Here is a 19,778-nt window from a genome sequence, read left to right as displayed (position 1 = left end):
GAAACTGAGGCACAATGAGGCAAGGTGATTTGCCCAAGGCCACGGAGTGAGTCAGTGGCAGAGCTGGGATTTAAGCCTAGATCTTCAGAATCACATTCATGTGCTTTAACTACTATCCCATGTTTCCTGTCCTGGAAACTAAGGTCATGGGCATTGTCTACATGCAAATCGATGATTTAAACTAAATTGAAATAAACCTCTTTTAATCTGAAATAAGAGAGTGTCCACACTCAGACTTGTGCCAAAATAATAAAAGGTTTGAATTAAAACCACTAAGAGTTTCTCTACAAATAAAGATTGTTCCAGATTACGGCAGGGTGAGAATTTAAAGTGCAATAGCTATTCTGGAATAGCTCCATGTGTAGACAATCCCTAAATCATTTCAGTGCCAGCTGGTGTGCAGACAAGACCATAAATAGAAACTATCTGAAGCAGAGACTTTAATTTACCAGGGTACTGGTTTTCATTTACACCAGGGACCAGATTTCTCAAGGTATTTAATAAGTGCCTAACAATGCAGCTAGGCACCCAATGAGATTTGCAAAATCAACGGGAGCCAGAAATATCCCACTAGTTGCTTAGCTGCATCTTATGTGGCTAAATACCCTAGGCACCTGTAGTACCTAAATACAGCACACTGACAGTATAAAAGGGGCATTGAAGAGAGTCTAAATGGCCTTGGTGTAAATGAGATGCAGTCCCTATGTGTCTGTACAGCTTCTAGCATGATAAGGCCCCAATCTCTGGTGTCCCATGCTGCTACTGCAATATAAACAAACATTAATAAATAGCTTTCAACTGGACCCAGCCCAGTTTCTAGACACAGATTCTTCGTAGTCAGAGATGGAAAAGCTCTACTTGGTCCCACTTAGTCTGTGCCCTGGAGGCCAGTGCAGGATTCTTCTCTTCAATCTATTTTCCTGGGCTTTATCTAGTCCAGCTATATGAATTAGGGATGGGAGACTGACATAACTAAGAACACCCCCTCCTTCCCCAGAAGCTTAGCCCCTTGACAGAATGAACTCTCAGACTTGTAGGAGGTTCTGAGCTAGTCAGGTAAGCAGATTATCACCCTCTTCCTACCCCCCTCCCTTAGGCTTTCCGGTTGGGAATGGAAACAGAATTGCCTAAAAGTGTCAGGAGAAAACCTTGCCTTGCCATTTGGATGGACTTGCTTTGCCGAGGTGAACGGAGCTTTAATCTGAATCCCTCCCTGCTTTCCTTTAGAAGCACTTTTATTTTTGCAAAGACGACAATAATTAGAAAAAGCTAATGCACCGGAAGGATCTGTGTACAGAATGGAAAAAATGAGCTCAGGCTTTTTTGTATTTAGTAAATATAAAAGTTAATGAGAGACTTTCACCCTGTTAGAAATGCAGAAGGGCCCCTGTGAAGGATTTTTTTTTTAATTGTACATGAATCTCTGCAATTATTCTGAACGCTTTATTTTTTTTAGCCAATTAGGAAATGCATGGAAAGTATTAATATCCAATTTTAATTTGCTTAATATTCCTATTAACAATAAAAAGTCTAATTAAGGTATCTACAAAACGCCCTTAGCAGTAATTTCAGAGAATAATAGAGGAGAATGACTAGATATTTCTTCTTAAATGCATGCTGCAAATTAATTGATATCTTAATTAGACTTTAGTACTAAGATTATTAGTTAGATTGAATCAGAGCTGCAACACCTAATCTTTAAAAAAATAAAATAAAATAAAATAAAAGCAGGCAACAGAGAGAGAAACAAGCTGCTTTTCTAAATGTTGTTTCTCTAAAGAAACTGATAATGTAATGAGAGAAAGGTTGGAAACAATGTAAGGGCGTTAGCAAAAAATAATCATAATGCTTCCTCCTTCTCTTGTGTCTTCCATGCCAGAATCTCACATCACATACACAAATTAAGCCCCCTAACACTCTTGTGAGATAGGCAAGCATCATTACCGACATTACCGTACAAGGAGACTAAGTGATTTGCTCAAGCTTGCACACTGAGTGGGAATAGAATCCAGGCCTCACCTCCCAAGTCTCTGTACCTACAAGACTGTTCAGTCAAAACAAAATTATTCCCCGTTTGTTCTCTCCCCTCGCCACCAATGTACATTCTCACTGATCATTTCCTTCTGAGAAATTTGATCCTTGAATTGCATATTCTTACTGCTTATTCCTGGGTCAGTTCCAGGACACTGACTCACAGCAATCCATTATCGACAGTCATACCGCCAAACTGCAAGTGACTCAATAAATGTGTGCGGGGCTTTTTGTTTCAAAACTGTTCTATTTTCCTCAAAAGTTTCTGACAAGGGGACTACCCACAGCACTAGAGAGGGAGGTCTTCTCCACACAACCTGCACTACAGAATACAAAGGCTGGTGTTAAAACAAAGATGACACTTACCTTCCTATCCAATACTTGCATCATGTTAAAGGAAAGGGTCAGAAAAACTACAATCCCTGTTTTCTGATTGATGAAAGTGTAAAAAGGTTGAAAATAAACTTTACCCAAGTCATCTCAACTGGAGAAAATCCCAGAATCTAGGGTAGAACTAGTTGAAATGTTTCCATTGCAAATATAGTTTTGACAAAAAAAAAAGTGGAAAATTTTAGTTTTGATTGAATTTTTTTTTAATAAAAATGTTTTTTATTTTCTGTAAAAATATTAGGCTGTCAGTTTAGGTTTCCCTTCAATCAAAAAAAGTTGTCATGGGAAATTTTGAAAACAACTATTTCCCCAACTTTCTTTACAAAAAATAATTGACATTTTTGGACCAGCTCTACTCTAATGTATTGGGTAAACAACCACCTACCTGCCTTAACAGTCCTACCACTTTCTATTTATATAGCAACCTTTCATCCTAGAGAGTTTTGCACACAGAACCACAGAAATGCAGCTACCTCTGGAGAGGAGTATACAACATTTTACCCACAATTTGAGATGAAAAGGAAAAGCAATTTTTGGCCAAGAAACATGGGTCAAACCCTGGCACTTATGAAAAGCTCCAGACAGAGGTAATCAAAGATTGGGGTGGGGGGAATTGTGACTAGACTTCTTGCTGACTGTTGGGGAAAAAAATCACCAAGGATAGACTTGAAATATATTGGGCAACCATCAGCAGAGCTGGTCAAATTGTGGGGAAAAAATTAATTTGTAAATAATCGATTCAGCCACTGGCGTGTGTGTGTGAGGGAATCAACGAACAAACTACTTATGAATATTATTCAGGCAGCTCTTCTCCCCCAAGGTCTCTGATGGCCACACAGAACGCATGGGACCCGTTTGTAAAGGCTCATCCAAAGAGGGTACTGGGCCTGTGTGGTGTACAATTCTCAGCGTAGGAGGAGGAAACACTGAGAAGCCTCTGCTGGGATTTGAACCTGGGGTTCCAAGGACATATAGCTGCAATGCTTAGGTTCGCTGATGTTAAGAGCTGATATAACAGCTAAGCTCTGCCCCTCCTACTGGCTTCTAAATTGAGTAACTGGTCTCATCCCACGGCACACACCAACTGGTTTTTATGCTCATTTGTTCCATGCTGAATGACTGATATATATATACATACACACACACGCGAGAACATCTCCTTATGGGAGTAACCACCTTAAAGCAGACCAGTTGTTCTGATTCCCTCAGGTAACTGCTCAAAATACACTCAGCCTGGGCAGTACAAATGAATAAAAGGACAGGAATTTCCTAGCGAATTACGAATCTCACAGTGATAGGGTACAGAGGGAAGTGATGTCTTGCTGTCACACCTTGTACTAAGCACCAACCTCATGCGGTGTAGGATTATTGACATTAACAGGACAGATCCAAAAGTCAACACAACACAAACTCCAGCATTAACCTGACATCCCTCCTCAATAAACTCTGCTTTTAATTTGGACTTCTGATGCTGAGAAACCCCAAAACCTCCAAAATCTGCTCATGTCTCAGCTCCTCAACCACAAACCAGGTAGGAAGATGGATTTGCCGCAAGCTCAGCTATATGGAGCCAGATTCAGCATTGAAGGAAGCAGGTGAATCAGTATCCAAGTCAGTGGAGTTGCAGCTGCTCCCATCTGAACTAAGTTTGGCCTCTGGAATTACACTGTCTACACCACCCATCTCATCTGCTCCATTCTCACTGTGTTCCACCTGCTGCATACGATCGCTCCAAGTCACGTGCAGACAAAATGTTTATCTTCCTGAGACTCTGGGCTTAAAGTAGCAGCGGGTGACTGAAGCAGAAGGTGCTCAATGTAGAATATCTGTGATTTCACTTCTCTCAACTGCTAAGGATGTATCTCCATCTAGTCTACAAAAGGAGGACGATGACAAGTGGAAGCTGAAGAAGGGACATTAGTAAGTTAATGAATGACTAAGCCCTCATTCCGCTGTGCAAAGCTCAGCTTTATAATACATGGAGAGTTGGGCAAGGCTTGTTTCCAGGTTTCCTTCTCCTTGTATCCATGAAAACCACTTACAATCATTTGTAACAAGCCCTTGGTGAATGGTAAGGAAACATCACACCTGTTGTTCCCCTACCCTGCAAGGCGGCTATTCAAGGCCCATACCTGAAGCGGTATACAGGAATGAACCAGAGGAGAGAGAGTAAGATGCAGGAGAAGCAGTCCTGTAATATCTCTTTTTGGGACTACCCCACAAATTAGCCCATTGCCACCCTGCTCACTTAAAAGAACAACTATCCCTTATTTGAACGCAGGCTAAGGTCTGGCTTGGGGGAAAAGTTAAATGAATGCATTGAGCGACATTTACACACCAATGGTGTGATCCTATGCAGGAAAGAGAAGAGGAAAACAGGGCCAGTACTCACTTTGATGTCAATGACAACCCAGTGTCTCCAGAAACGGTACTTTGGATTAGCTCTGTTCGGGGCATCTGGATCCACCATGATCAGCACATACTTCTTATTCTGAAATATAAAAAAAACCCACCCCCAACCTTTGAAACACACAGGCTTACAGTGCTTTCACAATTCAGTAGTAGGTAAATGCTCTTAGGGGAGAGAGGGCATAGGGCAAAGAAGATGGGAGAAGTAGGACTTTGGGATTATCTTCCTAGCTCTGCCTCTAACTCATTGAAGCTTCAGTGCGGGTAGTACGTCATTAGTCTAGGGATGTCCATAAATACCCACAAAGGTACATACCCGAGGTACAATCCCAGCATGGACCTTTGGTATGTACTCAGCTCGCTAGCCGACTCTGACCCTTGCATGGAGCTCTTTTCACTGCTATTGCTACCTGCACTCATTGGATTCAAGCTAGGCTGCATAGGCTAGCCTGTGCGGAGGTTTTGCTGTGTAGATATACCACTGTGGGAGTTAATCACAGGTTAGGACAGAGCCTGCCTCTTGCCATGTTGTGTCTGTCCTGAGGAATGTCAACCTCAAGGGGCATCAGTCCAGGACTTTCATCAGTCCTGAATTCTCTCTCTCTCAGTCACCCCCACTGTAACAGTTATGTTTGTGTATGATCCTCAGAAGAAATGAGCTGTAAAAATTCGATGTATCCTATTACTGAGTGCTTCATGCTAAGCCTGGATTCCTTCTTCTGACATTTTATTCCTCGTGGCCTAAACTTCCTCTAAGAGCTCACAGAGGAAGAATGGGCTTTTGTAACAAGTCCAAATACAAGGCACCGGAGAGAATTTTCCCCAACCGTTCACTAACCACATCCTACAGCAGAGTAGCACAGAGAGACGTGCCGTGACACAAGGGGCTTTCCACACAGAGGCTTGCATTCCACTGGAAATGAGGGACAGGATATAGTCTAATCTCAGAGACAGAATCTCACAGCCCCTATGCACTACCCTGCTGGGTCAGTTGTGTGAACAGTCTGGTAGCAAGGGGGGAAAAGTCTCTGCACCGACTAAACAAAACACTGACTAAATTAATTCAGCCGAGAACAGGAGCTTCCAGGGCAGAGCAGGCTGATGAGCTCTCTTACGTCCAGTACTTTGCATCTGGGCATAAGCAGTATGTCAAGAAGGTAAAATAGCTCCATAATGCACTGTAAGTGGAAAAAGTAAACCTGCCTGACCCTTGCAGGTCATGACCCGAGGCATGCATTAATAGCCCATCTCAGCATGTTAGCTGGTGTTGCTACAAATGCTATTGATGGCCATAAAATGACCCAGACCCTCTCAGTTATTTTGATCCATTTACATAGGCTGGAGGCTTGTGAAAGGTGCTGGATTGACAGCCCTGGAAGAGGAAAGCCTCTCTATATCCAGAGAACAGGTATAGCATGGCTAGCAGCAGGGCAAGCATTCTCCAGTCACTGCCCTGCCTGAGTTCTGGAGACACCGTCTTGGTGGGGGAGGGAGGGGCAGTTTCCATGCCTGACATGCCCTATTACTAAAGGACGACACTAGCAGTGGTGGTTCTTGCAATGTGGACACCTGACCGAACCCACAGGCACCTCGGTCCAGGCTGCTGATAGATCGTAAAAATAATTTGGTCCTTGCCACCCTGGACAGGGTTTGATGACCTCTGGATGCTGAGCTAGAAGAGCCTACAGATCTCAGTGGACTCGGCAGGATATGGGACTCCGGATGATCATGCAAACACCTAGATCATTAAGGGACCTACAGGCTAATAAGATCTGGGGATGGACCCAGCAGCCTGCCAGCAATGTGGCAGGATGGTGGCAGCGATTCCATAGCAAACCTTGAGGTCAAAATTTCCTACATTGGCTAAGAAATTTAGCCATGTGACTCCCATTGAAATGAAAGAGAGCTGTGTAGCTATATGCCCTTGTCACCTATGAAAAAATCCCAGGTGGAGGTTAATAGCAAGGTCTTTGGTGCAGTTCTTTGTTTGTACCAGACTGCGCACGGGGGGACCCTGCCCCATGCCTGGAGCTCCCAGGTGTTACCGCAATACAAATGAATAGTAATATTATGGCACTTTAACCTCAGCAATTCCACTGGAGATAAATCACAATCTGCCCCCTTTTACAGATAGTGAACGGGTGTCTATGGGCTTTTCTACCAGCGGAGTTGTGCTGGTTTAACTTAAGGTGTGAACGTAAAGAGATTTAACTAGAACAGTGCAAAAAATTGTGCAGACACTTATTTCAATTGATCTCGATAAATCTATTAGCACCAGGTTTAAGCTAAACCGAAATAAGGCACTCAGACTGAAATATGGGTGTCCATACGGGTTTGCGCTGATTTTACTAATCTGGTTTATTTTCAAATGGTGAAAGATTGTGGGTAGGCAAAAGCCACAAAGATCTTAAGAATCTGACCCTAAGAGGCAAGGTACACCTGCAATTCCCAGGACCCGACCAAGCTTCAGATGTGGGATTAAAATCTAGCAATTCCTGGTTCCCAGTCCTGTATCCTAATTGTTAGCCCCTCCCTCCCCAAACTTAATGCTGCTCTGCACTAGTAGACCCAGCCCAAAACATTGATTGAAATAGCATCCAATGAAAATATTGGATGGCAACACTGAAACTGCACTTTATGGAGAGGGGGAAAAAATCCCAGGCTGCAAGTGTGAAGGAATTTGAGTTCTAACTTTAGGTGGGTACGTGGCTGAATGCTGTGTTTGTGAATCTCTTGCTTCGATTTCGGCGCCCAGCTGGTGGGAACAGAACGTGTAGTCATGGGACTGTCATCGTGTGCTGTCCAGGTTAACATGTAGCATTTCTATTACTATTAACAGACTTTCCGCTCCTCACTCCATCTGTTCTTCGAAATAATTGCAGTTGTACAGACCATGCCTTCGCTACAGGCAGGCTCTGGGGAGAGGATAGTGCTTTTATGTAAAAAAAAAAAAAAAAAGTGTTAAAAAATAACAGCAAACACGCGAATAGAGTGTGAGCGAAGTTAACAGCAGGCTCAGAATTCGGTACAGATTGTGGCCTATCAAGGCGGCATTGCACAGAGCCTTGGGCTGGTCAGACTAGGCCATTGTGTGTGAGAAGAGAGGAGTTGTATCAGTGCCAGGCAGGCTCCATCCTCATTGTGGGTTTGGAATTTTTTTTTTTTGTTCTGACGTAGCAGGAATGATTACTCTGAACCTGGATATGCCCTGAGGGTGGAGTGTGGGTTTGATCCTTCCCCTGCTCCCCAGCAGGATACAGTTAATTCACACTGACGTCAGGGGGCAGTGCGGTACCAAGCACTAGATCAACACAGAGTCAGGGCCTGTTATTGTCTCTGCTTGGGGCAGGGATGGAAGCAGCAGTGTGGGGGCGCTTTAAGTCACATTTGTTCTCCTCCTGTCCTGGGGTTGCTCTATCTTATGTTCTGCTTGTCATGCATGTTCCAGCCTGGACTCAGGTGGTACTCCCTACCATCGGGGCTGGGAGCAGGACTCTTACATCAGCTTTGTAGCTGCTGGGCCTGCCCTGAGGAGGAGAATTGTCAGGGGGACATTTCTGCCTTCTAAGACCCCTTTACGCTGCCAAAGGAACTGACAGTTGGGCCCTCCATGTGCATGTCACGTGCACCAGGCAGAAGCCACATCAAAGCAATTTGCAGCAAAAGGTGAACTGCAAATGGCTTGACTCAGTTGGAGCAGAACCATGGATGCTCCTCTCAAGTTCAGTCAGACCCCCTGAGCTGTGTTTTGGAGTCATTGCTCTCACACGTTATCGTAACTTCCTGCTTTTGGTTCGGCCAGAAACACCCCAAGAACAGCATCTGTGATGGTATTCCAGCTCTTCCGTTCCAGAGGCCCAGGACACCCCAGCACTTGCTAAGGACTGGGGGTGTTGTTCCTCAGGGAAGCCTGAAAATGTCAGAGGTTTGTTCGAAGCCTGTGCAAAAGATTTCCTCAGCTAGGAGACAAAGGCATTCCTGAAAGGCATCCTAACAGAAACAATCTCACGCCTTTCAGCCAAAGATAGCAAAGCCTGTCACAGACATGCAGAAATCTTCTCAGTGGGTATTAGGTCCCATGCAACAGAGAGAGAAACCAGCTCTCCTCTCAACAAAGCAGTGGATTGTTAGCTTACAGTGTCTTCCATAGCTGGTAACAATGCAGGAATCCTGACTTCCTGGCTCTGGTCACTGGACCCCCTCGCCTCAGAGCTGAGACTAGAACCCAGAAGTCCTGCTCTAGAAGTGACGTCATCACGTGCCGAGGACCGGCAAAGGGGGCTCTGGCATTTTAGACTGTTTGTGTGCTAGCCTGCAAAGGACAAGGGAGCCCTGCTGCTGGTGAATTTTTTTTTTTTTTAAAAAACCCTCCTTTGACACGAGCTAACAGCATTAGTTCCTGTCAAGACTCCAGAGAGGGAATCAGTCCACAGTGAGGCTGGAGCGTCTCAGCTTTCTGGGCATGAATCAGTCCAAGAGATTAATGGAAGGGAGAGTCCTCAGTTTAAATCAGAAAACTCCTCAATCCTCTCACTTCTCAAGAGGAACACACATTGTTTTTGCAGACGACGAAGGGAGAATGAAAGGAAGGGGAAAGCCGTTTCCTAGTGAGTGACTATTCCAAATTCTTTAATTTTTTTTATAAATACCTTAGCTTTCCATACCCCTCTCTTCCTTTCCTCTTCAGCAGTAATGAGCCCAAAGAGCTAACGGCCTCAGACCTGCAAGCTGCCTGCTTGGCCAAGATTCTCTGGCTCTATTTCCTGCTCTGCCACTGGTTTGCTGTGTACGGTCTTGGGGCTGAGGATATATTGTGTCTGCGCTGGTGGGAAGGAGTGCTGAGGGAATCCCTGGAGACGTTCCAGACAGAATTCCTGGAGGGTAGCCTGTGCTGGACTGGAAGTGGCACTGTCCTTTTACAGGGTGCACCATCTATTCCTACTGGGTTATCCAACCCCATCTTCTGCAATGATCCTTTGTGGGTATTTATGGACATGCCTAGACTAATGGCATGACTCTGCCATGGTCACTCAGGAAGTCAATGGCAAGAACTGATCAGAGTCCTAGACTAGTACCTTAACCTCCAGGTCAGGCTTCTTCTCTATCCCATATGGTCCTATGATTGCAGGGGATGGACACTGGACACTGATTGTCGAACCACAGGCATTCCTTGCATCCTCTATCTACGGTTGTGCATACCCACAAAGGCCCAACCACTCTGACACTGCTCTGTGACTCAGTTTCCCTGTCTGTAAAATAGGGATAACAAACTGTGATGGGGAAGGGCGAAGAGTTAATTAGTTACCATCTGTTGAGTGCTTTGATGATGGAAGGTCTAAGCGTCACGTTTTAGATGCTAATTGCATCTGGGTGGAAGCAGCACTATATATAATTATAATTTTTTAAAAGCACGAGCTGTTCAGATTAGCCATCATTTTTTAAACTTGCTCTGAGCGAGCGAGGACTTTGTAAGAACCAGAGACAGCATGGCAGGCAGGGAGGATTGGGGTAGGGGGGATTAATGTACTGAGGATATGCTGCTGAATAGATCCAGAGGAGACAGGGCAGGACAGGAATTAAAGATTTATCCAAACGAAAGCAAACAGGGTGTTAAGCAACACACATGCAGAGCTAGTGGTTTCCTAGGTAACAAGTGCACCATGGAACTGCCACACGTGCACAGCCTAGTGCATTTCTGCTGGCAACTGAACAATGCAAAGGAATGAGTCAGGGCCTATGCTTGCAACACAAGGGCGGGTTTGACTCCCCAGAGGGGGATAGATTAAACAGGCTGACCCCAGATTGCAGTATGAAGACTGGATCAATTAAATAAATATACATGGTGACATCTGTAAGATCTGTGAATTGTGACACATACAAGAGGGGTCGGGAGAGTTGTTCTGGAAAGAAGTGATGAATGCAGAATATTTGGGGAAGCGTGTCTGGGCTAGAGCATCAGTAAGTGCTCATGGTGAAATCCAGTCATGATCACAACTCACACTGGTCCAGCCGCTAAGGTTAACGGACCTTTTAAACAAATCGGAGCCATTTTAGAAAAACCATGCAAAATTCAGAGTTTACCTGTCTTTGATGCAAAACATGGCAGGGCTCAGTGCAGTGGATCTAGCTTCCCTTTGAAACAGTGGGTTCATTTGTCCTTCACATTTAAGAGCAAGACTCAGGTGGTGAGAACGCCTGGATCCACCACTCCCTCCCACCTCCCCCAGATACTTACAAGAAACCCTGCAAAGCAGAACAGACGGGTTTCACACAGTTCCAGTCTACACCTTGTTCCCATCAAAGAGCAATAAATATGCTTTGCTGACATCAGGTACTCGCAAATTCTAGATCATGTTCCGGCCCCACCCCCTGTCAAAAGACTAAACTTGTACCCAGGCATTTGCCTCCAGTGACAGCAATAGCAATTTACTCTTGTAATGAGCGATCTCTGGAACGGCTCGAGCACTCATCCCAGTAATCGAGCACTTTTCATCAGAAATTCTCAAGAGTTTTGCAAACTTCAAAGCGTGTGAAAAGCAACTGTTTATAGTACTTATATCATACAGTCTCATTACTAGAGTATCTGAGCAGCTAACAACTGTTAATGTACCTATCCTTAGGGTGACCAGACAGCAACTATGAAAAAACGGCACACGGGGTGAGGGGTAATAGGGGCCTATATAAGAAAAAGTCCCAAAAAATAGGACTGTCCCTTTAAAAACAGGACAGATGGTCTCCCTACCTATCCTCCCAACACCCCTCTATGGTATTATCCCCATTTTAGAGCTGTGGAATTGAGGCACAGAGAGATAAAGGGCTGGCCTAGATCACACAAGAAGTCAGTGGTGGAGCAGGGGACTGACTTTGCGTTGCCCAAGTTCCAGACTAGCACGCTAAGCATGTGTCTGTTGGATGGTTCCATGATTGTCATCGCTCAGGGTACGTCTGCGCGGCAATCGGGGATCTGATTGCAGTGCCTGTAGACATCTGAGCTAGCTCAAATAATAATAGCTGTGAAGCTGCAGGACGGGCTGTGCAATCCTACCCAGAAGCCAAGTGACGAAAGTGAGCAGCTAAGCTTGTGCTACTGCGTCTTCACTGGTATTGTGACTTGAGCTAGCTAGATCAAAGCTAGCTTGGGTATGTCTACACATGCTGCAGTCACACCACTGACTGGAGTATAGACATATACTAAGTGACCTTTAGTTCAAGTTTGTCCAAAAAATATTTCCTTCTAGGTGCCAGTGCTGGAAACTCAGCCTGATATCTGAGAATCAAGCTGGGTTCTTTCTGGTTCATCCCTGGTAATAAAGATTCTATTATAGGCACATAGTGAGCAATTCTGTTGTTCATGCATGACCAAGAATGAATTCCAGCTTCCTCGTCTGGGCTAACAAGAGGGAAAAGCAGTAAATAAATAAGCCAGTGTGACTCTGAGCACATGAGGAGCAGAACCAATAGGATTTTTATAGTCACTTTTTTTAAACCATAGCCTCACTTCAAGTTTCAGGTCTGTATTGTTAACCCAATTTAACAGAAGATAAACAAAGGTGGAACGTCCTGCCTTAAGGGGCCAAGTGGCAGAATCTGTGAATTTGACCCAGGCATCCCAGTGCTCTCTTTGGCTCCAACCACTACACCACATTCCCAAAGCCCTGCCTGCAATATAAAATGCTTAATGGAGACGTCATTGATTTTGTAAGAGACTGAAATTCCAACACAATCTGTAGTGCTGATGAACCACTGGTTAGCCAGTCTACAATATTTGTGCATGCTCTCCCTCATCTCTAGGCAAAGCTAGGCCAACCAAATATTTATCCAACCTAATGTTCTAATAATAATTGATTAATCCAGGATCATTAAAGTCAGACTCTAAATTTGTTAGAAGGTCTATTCGCAGACTGAGCCTTTACATGCTTTAGGAAAAGGTTTTATTCGCTATCAAAAGAGAATGGCTTCTTTCTGTGTAGCAGGCTAGATCATTACATTTCTTCTGATAAAACAGCAAATGTTACATTAAACTGGTAATGTTACTAAAGAAGAGAGACATAGCATTCAAGTAAGGGGTCTGTCCTGCCCTCAGTGCATATCTGTAAGACCCATTAATGCTAATATAGGATGAATACATATATGCGACATGGAGAACTGCCACTGAGGGTGGGGGGGAGAGAGAGCTCAGTGATTTGAGCACTGGCCTGCTAAACCCTGGTTTGCAAGTTCAATTCTTGAGGGGGGCCATTTAGGGAACTGGGGTAAAAATCTGTCTGGGGATTGGTCCTGCTTTGAGCAGGGGGTTGTACTAGATGACCTCCTGAGGTCTCTTCCAACCCTGATATTCTATGATTCTACATGCATACCCAACTCCATGAAACATCAGTGGGAGGCATACATTGTGAGGGACATCACATGCTCTGTTTCATGAAGGGTTTTGTGTGTGCATTTTAAATAGCCATTATTCTTTCATATAAAGGCATACCATACGCACATTCTGGGCTTACCCAAAATGACTATCCATGAAAACAGGCTATGAAATTACTTCACAACCTGCAAGTCCACAGGATAAGGGGTGGCTGGATTGGGGCAATGAGGGAAAAGAGTGTTGATTCCACACAGATCATAATAAGTTAGGGCCAGATTTTGATCTGAGTTACACCAGGGTAAATCCAGAGCAAAGACAGTGAACTCAGCAGAGTTATACTAGTGCAATCAAGATCAGAATCCGCCTCTTTTAGCCTTTTCCCGGCACAGTCTATAAAAGGTAAAGTCAGCCTATGCAACATCATACCACAGCAGCAGAGATGGAAAATAAGATTGTCTTGGGAAGCGAGGCTGCCTTCCTTCACGACAGCGCTAAATTGTCTGCAATTGATAATGATGACGGCAAATGTATTCTTTTCATTTTTCCAGAAATAAAAAGTATATCTAAAAATCTGGAAGGGACAATTCTGCTCTCATTCCCCACACCCTCACCTCTAACCTACTACAACAAGCCTGCTGGAGAGAAGTTTAATTCACTAAGTGGCAGCAAAAAGTTAAAACAAATTTCCCCCCACTCCCCCGCCCCCAACAACAGACCACAATAACTGAGAGGGAGGCTGTGGCAATTGTTTCTTCAGCTGAGACACACTTTTATTGAGAGCCAGAGAATTCATCCCTGAACCCTTCCACTTTATTACAATTTGCCCAATGTCCTAAGGAAATGGATTTGGGAACAGATTAATTATTGAGGACACTGTCTTGTCCCCCAGTTTCTGCTCAATCACAGGCCAACGCTCAAAATGAAGCGGATGTGCCTGGCTGCGTTTTAGAAACCCTGTGTGAGAGGAGGCGGCAGGAGGCAAGCAGTCCCTGTGACAGAGCCCAGCCTTCTGACCCAATCTCCGTCACACGAGAGGACATGTAGATTGGTGACACTCGACATTTTCTGACAAATATTTTGATGCAAAATGGCACCTCAGTCACAAATTATTTTCAGAGTCCTGCTGAAAAGGGATCGTGCTGGGTGAAGTTTGAAAACAATCAGACCATTGTTCCCCGGCCATAAGGTAAGGGGTCAGCAAGGCATAGTAGCCTCCTGTGTGCCCTGCCCAATTCCCCACTCCCTCATGCAGTTGTTCATACCAAGGCAGAATGAGTATTCAGTGCTGCTACCAGTGGGCACGAGTGCTGACCGGGTAGCGTGTGTACAGGTGCAAGGCAGCAGAGAATCAAGCATGCTCTTAGTCCTTTTGTAGGCTTGGGAATAACCACACAATCTATCTCATAGAACTGGAAGGGACCTTGAAAGTTCCTCAAGTCCAGTCCCCTGCCTTCACTAGTAGGACCAATTTTTGTCCCAGATCCCTAAATGGCCCCCTCAAGGATTGAGTTTACAACCCTAGGTTTAGCAGGCCTATGCTCAAACCACTGAGCTATCCCTCCTCCCACGATCCAGCCCGCAGCAGCCAGCGGTGTAGCTGCACCGCTGTCAACCCCTTGGTATAGACAACTACTTGAAGGGTTGAGCAGGGGCTGACCCCCAGTTAGCTCAATTGCTGCAACACTGGCTAGACCTGCGCTACCCTTAAGACTCAGGTCAACATAGTTACAGTGCTCAGGGGTTTGAAAAACCCACACCCCGGAGTACCATTACTATGCCAGCCTAGCCCTGGGGTAAACACAGCCAGGTCAGTGGACGAATGTTTCCATCAACCTAGTTACCATCGCTTTGGGAAGCAGGGTTCCTACAGCAATGGAGAAACCCCTTCTCTCTCTGTACAGCTGCACAATACTAGGGGATTGTATCAGCATAGTTCTGCTGCTGTTGTGCCAGAGTGCAGGCATGGCCTGACAGCTCTGCCTGTTGGAACAGCTGGCCTTGGGGTCAACGCCGCAGCAGCTACAAGAATTACTGGCCACCGTCAGGGCCATTCCTGTATGTTATATTCCTTCCCCTCTGCAACCTATTGCTCCAGTGGCTGGTCACAGTCAACCCACTAAATCTTACTTCTCAGTGCTCAGCTCTGCTTGACTCACCAATGGAAGGAACTTCCATGGGAGCCTCCAGTGCTAATGGGGCTGGCCCAATGGCTGTGTGTGGTATTGAGGTATAGAGGTTTGCATCTCAAGGGCTAAGCCTTTTTTAGATTGCAGGCTCTTAGGGGCAGGGACCGTCTGCTCATCTGTGTTTTGTAGCACACTGAGCACAATGGGCTTGGCTAGTCCTTAGGCATGACTGTAATAGACCCAACCAAGCACTGTTTCTCCTAGAATTCATGGTGCAGGCATGACAGAAGGGCTGCATAGAAGGCGGAGAAACAGTGGGGTTGGGAAAGAGGTCTGAGGAAGACGAACCACCTGCTGGAAGCCCAGCCAAGTGGCCTGTCCAGAACAAGCCCCTCAGTGAGGGTGGAGGGGAAGGTAATGAGGGAAAGAACTGTCGTTCTGAAGGACCAGAGTGAGCCTGGATCCACGCCTGGCTATGGCTCATCTTCTGGGTCCAGAGAGCTGAGGCCACAGTGGAAACAGTTGGCAGGAGAGGGGAGGCCCAGACACTGCTACAATGAAGGCTAGGCAAGGACCTGGAGAGAAGGGTTGGGGGTGAAAGGGCATATTTGAGACTGAAAGAGTCCCGTTAACACTCTACAACAGGCCTCTGACAGGCTGTTTCCTGCCTGAAAGCCTCGTTTTCAAATGTCAGTGCCCCAAGGAGGAGTGCAGATCCTGCCGCGTTAGGATGCTGAACACAGGAACCGCCGGACTGGAGAAGAACTGTGAGCTGATCAGACCAATTAGGGCTTCAGAGGAAGGAGCAGGAAAGCTCTTAATCTCTAGTAAGCAACAGTCTTAAACCCTGAAGCGTGAGGTTTACGATCTCTTCCAAAATATGTTCGTATTAACTATCATGATTCCAGATATTCTGCTTATTGTCTGAATCTTGCTGAGGTTTTTGGCCTTACCAGCATCCTGTGGCAATGAGTTCCATAGTGTCGTTATCTGTTGAGTGAAAAAGTATTTCCTTTGAGTGGTTTTTAGCATCTCATCTTTTCCCCTGATTCTCCTCTTGTTCTTGTGTTCTGGAAAACCTACACGTGCACATCCCAGGGCCAGTCCGAGCCTGCAGGGCTGAGATGGGATTTCAATGTTATTCATGCAACTGCAAGAAGAGTCAGTTCCAGCTCCTGTTGTGCAAGGTGGCAGCAGAGTCACTCGGGTTTAAGCAAGAATTGCTCAGCCTGGGATGAGGGTCTCAGAGGGAAGGTTAAAGATCAGGAAGCAAAGCAGCTTGAGGTTTTTAACTGGTATCCTTTATTAGGCGACAAACATGTGCACCATCTTCTACAGTGGCAGGTCTGGTTCCCTTCTGATAGAAAGGCTGCAGAGACAACCTCTGGAGGGTGTGTCTACACTGCACCTGGGAGTGAGCTTCCCAGCCCTGGGCCACAGACTTGTGCTAGCAGGGCTAGTGTGCTAAAAGGAGTGTGTAGCTGTTGCAGCTCAGGCTCTCAAGCCAGAGGAGCACGGGGCGTGTACACAGTCTACACCTGAGAACAGCCCTTTTAGCGTGAGCCTGGCTGGCACAAGTCTGCCAACACAGGCTGGGAAGCTCACTTCCAGGTGTGGTGTAGACATAGGTGCTGGAACTCAGGGTACCACAGAACTCTCTGGCTTCAAGTGGATTCCATCATCTGCAGGGTTTACAGTTTGATTCAATGGCTCTCAGCACCCTCACTGTACAAATTGTCTCAGCGCCCTGGGCATAGACACACTAAAAGACCGGCAAAGAACTACGAAGGGTTTGCTTGCACAGCAGCTGGGAAGTGCAGGTCCCAGCGTGGGCATGTGCTCGCTATGAGCAGGCCAGAGCACTATAGTCCTAGTGGCATAGAGAGTGGCTCGGGCTAGCTGCCCAAGTGCAATCCTGTCAGAGGTCCTAGGTACATACCCAGATAACTAGCCCGAGCTGCCTGCTCACTCAAGCTGGGAATTACCCCTCCCAGCTGTTGTGTAGACATAGCCTCCCTACTGATAGCACTGAGGCTACGGCCTGGCGAGTTCTCCCAGGAGGTGAGGTCATCACAAAGGAGACTGGCTAGGCTAAGTTGTCCAACCATCACCAGCCCATACTTGCGTGGTGAGGCTCCAGCCAAACCCTTCAGCACCGAGGGCCGGGAGTGAAACAATAGGCCTTTAACCTGCCATGGAGCTCAGAATGGAGGAGATGGAGGGGCAGGCCCTTGCTCCGCACTGGGAGTGGCAATAGCCTATGAACACATTTTTATTCCTTTCTTTTTAAAAGGTGCAATTACAATGGAGAACAGCTGGGGCTGACTGAGATCCACTCACCCCCAAGCTGGCCATAGGCCCCAGAGCTATCAGACCCTATATCCCACACTGGTGCAGAGTCTGCGCGGGCAAGCTTTCCCTGCCAACTTTTACAGGCCAAATGGCTGTGTGAGAAAGCATGGCCCTCTACCCATCCGAGAGCTGCATGCTGGAAGGTAGTGCAGCAATGAGGTGCCATTATTTGGAGCTGGGTATTGATGCCACGAACTCCTCCGGCATGACGGGAGCCACACGGCTGTGGTAATTGCTGAACTCTGTGCTACCAGACACCTCTGAAAAGCTAAAATGACTTTAAATGCCTAAACATTTTAAAACAAACCTTGGAATAATTCAGTTTCTACCTCCTCGCCTGATCTCTCTCTCTCCCCCCCCCCTTTTTTTACGGTTTCGAGAGCTGTTTTATGCCTCATTACCTGCACACTGTGAGTGATGTCTGTCGGTCCTGGAACTGTAAATACCTTAAATCATGCTTCATTAAGAATATCTATGGTGCTATTAAAGAGCTATAATAGACAACGAGTTAACAGATGATTAAATATGAACTCCATTTGTGTCAGTCACCAACTCGCGGGAAGAGGCTTTAAGTTTTTTAAACTCACACTCATTATCTGCTGAAGTGTGGCTCGGGCGGGCGCTGCATTTGTGAGAGGCAGTTGAGGAAAGCGTGCTCTCACGGCGCTGTGGAAGGGTTGCTTAAATTAGAGTGCAGCTTGAAGAATTGCTTTCCCCACCCGTCACTTTAGTACCTTCCTGCAGGATACTCTCTGCTCTCGAGTTAGAAGGGAGCAGCTTGCTTTCTCCGTCTCTGGGATTTGTTATTTGGAGCTGACAATGCTGACAGCCCTGTTTCCATGCATACAGTCAAATACCACTTTGAGACACATGCAACAGATCAATCTTTAATGTCTGGTAGCCAGAGATAAATAAAGAGGAATAATCCAGGAAAGGGAGGAGAGAATACACGTCAGGATGCTGACTGCCTTACACAGAGCAGGACAGGGAGAGGATGAGAACAAACCCACAGCATCACTCACCCAGGCAGCCTGTGAAGGACAAGACTCCAGAAAGCAGGAGGAAAAAGGGGCCAATGGAAATCACAAAGATGCAAAGCTAGGTGCCTTTTTTTTTCACAGTTTTGACATTTCTGTTTCCCCCACCCCCCTTTATTTTTTGCCCTGTTCGAAACAACTTGCAATTGACACGGATTCAAAAAACATTTAGGTTGAACTGAATCTGCATTTTTTGTTTAAAAAAAAAAAAAAAAAAGGTTTATCTGAAAAATGTCACCAAGTTCTAGTCCGGAGCTCTAATCTTTGCTCTGCTATCAATTCGCTGTTGGCAAAAGTCATGGCTGTGCAGCTAAGAGTATGCAGAGGAAAGCGCAGCAGGTATCAAGCACTAGTTATACACCTGCTGCATCATCTAGTCCTGCACTTTATGCCTGTATTCTTTGTGGCAAGGACTCTTGCTCAAGAACTGGACTTGTTAGCCACTCGCCCTGCTGTTGTCTGGCACACAGCTGTAGAAATGCTTTGGTACTTACCCCATTGTCTTTCGAGGCAGATGGTTGTCCCTGTAGCAGCCAGCCAGCGTAAAACCTATACATCACTTACTTGTCACATGAAGCTGTCAGAATAGATCTTAACTTGGGCACATGACCTTTGTTCCCATGTTCCATATGTACCAAAATCAAAGCAATTACTGATTGAAACTGATTTACATGGCCCTTTGCACAGGGGTGAATTTTATCCTGCATTGTTTTTGCAAGGCACTCTGCCTTTCTGTGTCTCAGTTTCTCCCTCTGTAAAATGGTAAGGATGATAAATATTTCATATCTCACAGGAGTGATAGGGGAACAAAATAATATTTCTATGGGTTTTTCTATGAGTGAGATGCAACACAGGTCCTTATTTTTTATTACTGAGAAAACACCTTTAGCCCCTGCTGCACATGAAACGTATGTGCATTCCTGTCTATCACATGAAATGCCCTGCTTTTTTTCCCAGCTCATCGCTGAGGTGGACTAAACTGAATACCCAAAACAGACCCTTAGCAAAGCTGCGCTACTCATGTGGACCATGAAGACGTTCAACAGAAAGAGGATGTCCTTCCTTGCCCTGTGC

The 19,778-nt window shown here is 45.7% G+C and overlaps 1 protein-coding gene across 4 annotated transcripts in view; it reads right to left on the bottom strand.

The window, feature by feature from the left end:
* PEBP4 (phosphatidylethanolamine binding protein 4) overlaps positions 1 to 19,778 on the bottom strand; it is a 206,452-nt gene that overhangs the window by 117,307 nt on the left and 69,367 nt on the right. For 3 of the 4 annotated variants that reach the window (XM_032800924.2, XM_032800922.1, XM_032800923.2), the window contains exon 4: positions 4,814 to 4,912. The exons of the other annotated variant lie outside the window; for it this stretch is intronic. In XM_032800924.2, coding sequence (XP_032656815.1) covers positions 4,814 to 4,912 — 99 coding nt within the window. The remainder of the gene's footprint in view (positions 1 to 4,813; positions 4,913 to 19,778) is intronic. 4 annotated transcript variants of the gene reach the window in all.

Source organism: Chelonoidis abingdonii, chromosome 2 (genome assembly GCF_003597395.2).
Source record: "Chelonoidis abingdonii isolate Lonesome George chromosome 2, CheloAbing_2.0, whole genome shotgun sequence".
Lineage (NCBI taxonomy): Eukaryota > Metazoa > Chordata > Testudines > Testudinidae > Chelonoidis > Chelonoidis abingdonii.
The sequence above is the reverse complement of the archived record's forward strand: the minus strand, read 5'-3'. Positions and strand labels throughout refer to the sequence as shown.